General features: G+C 40.1%; 1 protein-coding gene across 2 annotated transcripts; it reads right to left on the bottom strand.

Moving 5' to 3' along the window:
- Positions 1–2153: 2153 nt before the first annotated feature.
- LOC147437398 (uncharacterized) lies at positions 2154–6508 on the bottom strand. 2 transcript variants are annotated; one of them, XM_086486937.1, is made up of 3 exons: positions 6043–6476; positions 5786–5874; positions 2154–5556 (listed from the first exon to the last, which is right to left on the bottom strand). In XM_086486937.1, the coding sequence occupies exons 1-3, from the start codon at positions 6116–6118 to the stop codon at positions 5440–5442; spliced, it is 282 nt and encodes a 93-aa protein (XP_086343063.1). In that variant the 5' UTR covers positions 6119–6476; the 3' UTR covers positions 2154–5439. The 2 variants fall into 2 exon arrangements, 1 of the variants encoding a protein (XP_086343063.1); XR_015184856.1 differs by lacking the exon at positions 2154–5556 and having other exon boundaries at positions 5653–5971; positions 6043–6508.
- Positions 6509–7196: the final 688 nt, after the last annotated feature.

Genomic DNA, 7196 nt, shown 5'->3' with positions numbered 1-7196 from the left:
AACTTTGTTTTTCTTAAACATTTAGCCATTGTGGGCAAGAGAAGCACTAAGAAAAAACCTCCGAAGATTCTTGTAGTACCATGTTCCAACACACGTTGCTATAGGTAGCTCTACAAGGGATTCATTTTGTTTCTTAGATAGTTGGGTCATTGTGAACAACAAAAGAATTGGGAGAAAAAGCCTCATCGAGAGCTGCTTATAGCACCACATGCCATCACCTATAAGAGGTTAAGTGTTTTTCTCTTAGAAATTTATCTTTTGTAAACAAGAGAGGAATTGGAAAAATAAAAGCTCATCCAGATCTTCCCATGTCTTTGACATTTAGACTAGTGCGCTTTAAAAAAACCCTAGGTAGTGTAATCGCACATATAAATTTTGAAATTTACCTCCAAATTTTAAATTACGAGATAAGAACACCTATAGAAATAAGAGAAATCTAATGTAAAAACATTTAAATATAGTCAATTTACCTTTATAATTTTTTACTTGAAGGTTTTTCCATCTCTCTAAAATTTTCAAAAAAAAATAGAGCATTGATTTAGCCATTGTGAGGAAAAGAAGAATTAGATTAAAGAACGTCCTCTTGATCTTCCTATTTGAGGTTAATGGATATAGTTATAATTGATGAAGTTTAAATTTGAGAAGCTAAGAGTTAGTTTTCCTTTGTGTGAGGATATTGGTGGTTGGAGATTAATGTACTTACATGTTGTTATGATTAATACTAAGAAATTTTTAATTTGGCAAGCCACTATTCTCTACAATGTCCACTACTCATTCAATGATCTTGTATTTAATTCCTCATCTCTTTTTTCTTTGGTCACTTGAGCTTGCACTTGCTTGGAAATACTCGCTCGGGGATAGGGATTCCCCCCATAGCAATCAGCATAAGGTCATGTACCTCTCTTGCACCATTCCAATTGATTTGTAATGAACTGTGATTGTTGTAAATGGAATGCGAAGATGATGAGGAAGAAAAATAGCTATTATATCATAGTAACAAACCCAAGAGATCTATTCGATGAGCATTTGTAAAAACACTATAGTGTTGCAAAGGAATTGCTTCACATGTGCTTCCGCTTGCTTGCAATTTGCATTTACTAGTAGATTCGAGAGCAATTGCATGATGGTTGTCCTAGTCTTCTATCAGTATTCATTTTCTCTCTCTCTCTCTCTCTCTCTCTCTCTCTCTCTCTCTCTCTCTCTCTCTGCGCACCCACATATACACTAAAGAGGTTGTAAGTATACACCGAGGAGGTTGAAAGTAGAGGAGAAAGGTACCATGATGGATGTTCAAGCGGGTGCAACTAGGACTGTTTAAAATGGCACTAGCAAACACCTTTCAAAAATACATGATCTTTAATATGAAGGCCAAGCGCTAGTGCCACACAAGCACTAGCACTCAAAATTTAACATTGTGGCCGCATGCAACCAAGGGTTAATGCATTCAATGCTTGTCTACAAGAGCGTGTTGGGTCCAACTAAGGTAGCATTCTCCTTTTTGTTGAACTCAAGAGTGAACTTCTCCATGTGCGCAGGATGAGAGAGAGAGAGAGAGAGAGAGAGAGAGAGAGAGAGACGAAGAAGAAGAGAAGAGAAGCTTCAATGTAGTAGAAACAATAAGAAGAAGAGTGGCGAGAGAACAAAAATTGTGCATTCCCTCTTTAATATAGGCTACACACAAAAGAGTTGCCTTCCCCATCTGTAACTACTTGCTTGAGGTTGCCATGCGCACAATTATAGATCACCTTTCCTGCCACCACATGGTTAGAAGGGGAGTTCGATCGTGATTCAATGTTGGACAAGGAAAATATATTTCTTGACCATACACAATTCCTTTCTATGATTTGATAGAGGCTGGAGTTTTCTTGAAATTGAGCATTTTCTTATGTTTTTATTTCATGTTCATCAATTATTATGTGGGGAGTTTCCTTTTCCTCCTATCTTCATTTGGAACCAATAGGCTCATCACAAAATATGTGTCTTCCCCTACCTCCCAAAACTAGGCATTCTTTGCCAACAAAAACTAAAGGAATGGCCCGTTCTCCCTCCCACCCATCTTGCCCACTACAACACACACACACACACACACACACACACACACGCACAACTTGCCAAAGCAAAAAGGTACTTAATGGATAGGATGATGCTTGAGGTATTGATGAGGAATCCTAGAGGTGTTTAAAGACAACAATAAATAGCTAATATGTTCGATGCTAATAATTACTTTTTTTAATATGCACTTTGGTGGGTTTTGCTTGGTTCTATGACTGCTCAAAAAAATTCAATTGGACCAAAATCATCTCAAGGAGTAGTTGACTGGTGATCACATTATTTCAAATAGATTAATTGTGTAAAGTATGCTAGATAGAGTTCAAATATTGTTCTTGCAATAATAAGTCTCACTTTTTTATACCAATGTATAAAAAAGTGATAGCTTTTGAGCATACAATTGCAATAAAATTTCCCTTCCTGAGGCTTCCCAACATTCTTGGAATAGAGAAGATCATCAAAGAATACCTTAGTGGAAGCTTTATGCTTACAAAAAAGTATGTCTATCATCCTTTTTAAACATGACCATTACATTAAAAAGTTGCAAAGCATGACTATATTACATTAATAAGTTGCAAAGCATGACTGTAGTCAGCCTTGAATCCAATCTAATGAAAAAACGTTTCGCACACCAAATGGATACACTTTGGCACAATGTAAATATGATGATAGCCAGGGCTAGAAAAATACATTTTTTCTAACCGATCAAAAGAAGGGGAAACTAGAAATTCTCATAGTTTTCAGCTCAAAATTTGAAGCTTTTGCCGGTATTTACACTAAAACTTGTGTAATTTTACCAGTTTTCTTAAAGGCGAGCTCAAAATCTAATCAGGACTTTATACTTTTAGCCGGTTAAAATACACTAGACCCGGTTTTTTTTCTAACACTGATGATAGATTTTTCAAGAGGACCCTTGGATCTTATAAGATAGATCTTTTATCGGTTAGATGTGCCAACATAATCTCTTTTTGCTATGCCAAAGAGACTACAATGTAATAAAGCAAATGTGGGTGAAATATCACCACCACTTGAATAAAAAATATTCTATCAATGATTATACAATAAAAATTACGACACAAAAGTAAATTCTATAACTTGGATGTTTAGAAAATAGGAGATTCATATTTGCATGAACTTCGAAAACAAGATAGAGGGAGGATGAGACAAACAAGGCATTATGTAGAGTTAGGATGGCCAACCTCCCAAGAAGGCTTTTGTATACAATACGTATGGTCTAGCCAAAAAATGGCATTTCATCACGCTGACATAGTGGCCTTCTGATCATGTTGGCAAGATTGCCTTTTTTTATTAGCATCATTGGCATTTCATCACGGTGACATAGTGGGCTTCTGATCATGTTGGCGTAACTATTCACAAATTAGGGTGATTCTCATTGCTTCTTGTAGACTTCATACAAAGTATCTAATGGCATGAATTCCTTATGCATGCACCATGTTTAATCAACACTTTGCCAATTCATGTTGATTTCTTCATTTTTACGAAGCACGGCATTGATTTGTTAAGCAATAGAGGAGTCAAGGAGCATCCATACCCAATTTGTGAACCTCTTTCAATTAAAAAAAAAAAAGAGAAGTATCATCTTATACCGATTAAACTAGACAAGGCCCTTGATTAACTACTCAAGTTAATTGCTAGCATATTTTCAAAAACAAGAAATTGACAAATTGACTCATGACATACTGTTGCAGGACGGATTCTCCGCAGCACAACTACGAAATGCGAAACGTTTCAGCATGTAGGTGAAACGCCTAAATTTTTTTGGGGGTTTTTATCATCACCCATACTATATAGTCCCAAAATTGGCATTTCGGTCATATGTTTCACTAAGGCTCCTCTCTTGGGTGAAACATTTCGGAGTGAAACTACTCGGGTCTAAAACATTTCGCAGTTACATTCATCTGTTGTCTCCTTCCCCATCTCAAGGAAGTTAACCGAGAGTACAAAGCATGAGAACCATAGATTTATAGCTCTTTGGAGACCAATTATAGATTTTGAAGAGTTTGAAACTTCAGTTTGTGGGGGACTTTGGATGGTATGAATAATTCGCCATAGGAAAGAAGTGGTTTATATGGAAATCCTCCTTCATTGTTGTGTTTTTTAAGAATTGCAAGCACCGATAGGAGAAGAAGAAAGCTGTTCAAGTGCTTCAAGATGATCATAAGGATTCTATAGGCTTCAAGGACACTCTGCAGGAGGTACACGCGAAAGCCATACTTCCAAGTTTTTCTTCAAAAACCAAAAAGTCTTTCTACAACTATGTTGATGAAAGTTTTGATGACTCTTCAAGGCACTCTGAATGAGTTGCATGAGAGAAGCCATACTTCCCGGTTTTCCTTCAAAAACCAAAAAATATTTCTACAAATATGCTTAAATGAAAGTTTTAAAGACTGTTCTGGCTTTGAAAGGGGGCTACAACTTAATGCTTGCTCGAGATACCCCGGATGATGTCTTCTCCTTGTGGGGGGTTCGAGACATGACTCCTAATAAGAAACTTCCCACATTTGTAGTAACAACTTGTGTGCATAAATAGAAAAGAGAACCTAGATTGGCTTTTTCCTCTCCTTTCTTCATGGAAAGGGATTGAGCTCTCCTTTTGGAGCTCATCTAGACTTTAGGGAGCAATCTGATTTCCAGCAGTAATATTCAATTATGCTTGTTTCCCTTCTTTGCGTAGTAATGGTACTACTTGCGTGAGATAAAGAACATAATTTGGGTTATCATTAAGCAATTTTGGTCCTCTTAAGATACTGTAGAATCCTAATTCATTGCATGAAATCTCTAGGGTATTTGAAAATTCGTGGAGACCCCTAAAGTGACTTTTAGCAACTTGTGAGCATCCCAAAGTCCTTTTGATGTCTCAGGCTTCAAAAGCATACTTTCTTGTAGAAAGCAACGTGGGCACCGGTAAATATGAATAAAGGAAAAGCACACCTCACAATTGCAACCAAAACACGTGCTTGAACAAAATTGAGTTTTCCCCATCTCCCTTTGCCGATTGCCAAAACCAATGTCTCGTAAGTGATTGCATTCAATCTCTAACACAATTTATATGAGAAAAGGAGCAAGTCAAGGCTTCCCCGTCTCCCTTTGCCAATTGCCAAAACCGACGTCTCATAAGTGATTGCATTCAATCTCTAGCACAATTTAGTCTGAGAAAAGGAGCAAGTCAAGGCTTGTATGTCCTATCTAAAGGCACCTAGTAGAATTTGTTTTATGCCATTACAAGGCTCACAACAAAGAAAGAAAAAAAAGCAGATTTGTACATTTGTTATCTTGTTCTAATTCCAATGTATATCTAATACGGTGAACTACACACTAGACTTCCATTGAAGCAGAGATTATAGAGTACAGCACCAAGAACGACACTACCTATTTCGAGCTCATACTATAACTTGATCGTCCCTCTCTTGCCAACGCCAACTTTTTCAGTTCCTTCCAATCACAGCTAGCTCTATTTGGCCTACACTCCCGACCTCTTGTCTCTTGCTACGTCACATTTTTCAAAAATCAAGCCACTCTTAGAAACTCTGCATGTGATTGATAACCATATAATTGAATCCAACATGCAGACAAAAACAGAAGTTAAGTCCTTCAAATCCCGAAATGGTCATTAAGAAGCATCCAGGGTAGACTTTGTTTGTGATATTTGAGACAGATCCACCGTCTGACCTCTTTGTTAGTGTTTTGAAAGAGAAGCACATAACAGAGTGCTAACCTGTTTCTTTGAAAACTCATCCACGTCTTGAGAGCGGATCACTCCTCCCTCCGAGGACAGAGTGTGGAAAGCATGAAACCCTTCCTGCCCTGCTCAAAGTAGATCAGAATCAAATCAGCATGGCAAGAAGAGTTTCATGTCTTCCACACAATGTGAATGTCCAGAAGCCCGGGGAATCCTTGTTATCTAAATTTGACACAGAGTTCCATCATACCGTGTTGTTAGTGAGAAAGAGAAAGATATAACAGAGAGCTAACCTGTTTCAAAGAACCCATCCAAGTCTTGAGAGAGCAGATCGCTCTCCTCCCCATGAAACCAGAGTGTGAAAAGCATGGAACCCTTCGATGCCTGCTTCAAAGCAGATCGAGCAGCAGGACGGGAAGAATTATATGCCTTCCAAACACTGATTGTCAAAAGGCGTATACATGTAAACTGTGGGACGCCCTGGCTTGTGATAGCAAGCAGACCTCACCCCTCTCCCTCATCGCCAGATCTGCGCGAGAGCGTGATAACCTTCATGCCCCGGGTCATGTCTGCCTTTGAGGGAGCCCTCTAGATGGCCGGCTGGCCTATGTAATCCATAGTCCACCTCTTCCAGCCTTGCGGTTGCTGCAGCAGGAGCTATTGCAATTGGCTGGGCGGAGCATGGGGTGGTATGTCTGGCCAATTTTGAACAATTGGGGTGGTATGTCTGGCCAATTTTGAACAATTGGCCCAAATTTGGGGGCGCGAGACGGTTTTAATCTCAGTCGTCGGATCACTCAGTGAACTAGGGGTGGGTGAACTGGGGGTGAACTAGGAACGGGTAAGCTAGGGGTGGATGAACTAAGAGTGAACTAGGGACGCCTAAACTAGGGTATGATCATGTGCCATGCCAACATAGACAGCGACGAGCGCTAACGTGGTGGTAGGGCATTCGTGTGACAATCGAAACGTCCCAAGTTCGACCCACACCCCGCGAGGCGGGTGAACTAGGAGTGAACTCGAGGTGCCATTTTTGCCCCTAGTTCACCCCCTAGTTCACTGCGTGATCCGACGGCCGAGATTAAAGCAGCCTCGCGTCCCCAAATTTGGGCCCTGGATCCCCCCTGGCCAGAGCCGTGTCATATAGTGACGAGGGTGGTCGTGTAGGGGCTACCAGCTGGGAGAAATTGAAAAAAGCTTCCAAGTGGAAAAGGGAAGGGTGGAGTCTCAAGAAAGTAAAACATAAGTTGAAGGAGGGAAGGCACCCCTCGTCACTATATGGCACAACTCTAGCTTGGGGGATCTATGGTGGGAAAGGGAAGCGGAAATCGCAATGCAATCTCAGCCATCCGTCGACTCAGTGAACTCGGGGCAAAAATGGCGGCCCGAGTTCACTCCTAGTTCACCCGCCTCGCGGGTGAACTAGCGAGGCGGGTGAACTCGGGGC

Source organism: Adiantum capillus-veneris, chromosome 17 (assembly GCF_014529385.1).
Source record: "Adiantum capillus-veneris isolate H3 chromosome 17, ASM1452938v2, whole genome shotgun sequence".
Lineage (NCBI taxonomy): Eukaryota > Viridiplantae > Streptophyta > Polypodiopsida > Polypodiales > Pteridaceae > Adiantum > Adiantum capillus-veneris.
This window is presented reverse-complemented; position numbering and strand designations above follow the sequence as displayed.

Bases quoted from the DNA above. Each gene is read 5' to 3' on its own strand.
- LOC147437398 (XM_086486937.1), bottom strand. From the start codon at position 6,118: ATGCTTTTCACACTCTGGTTTCATGGGGAGGAGAGCGATCTGCTCTCT. The intron at 5,875-6,042 runs GTTAGCTCTCTG...TACTTTGAGCAG, and splicing joins GGATGGGTTCTTTGAAACAG to GGCAGGAAGGGTTTCATGCT. The intron at 5,557-5,785 runs GTTAGCACTCTG...AATGTGACGTAG, and splicing joins ATGAGTTTTCAAAGAAACAG to CAAGAGACAAGAGGTCGGGA.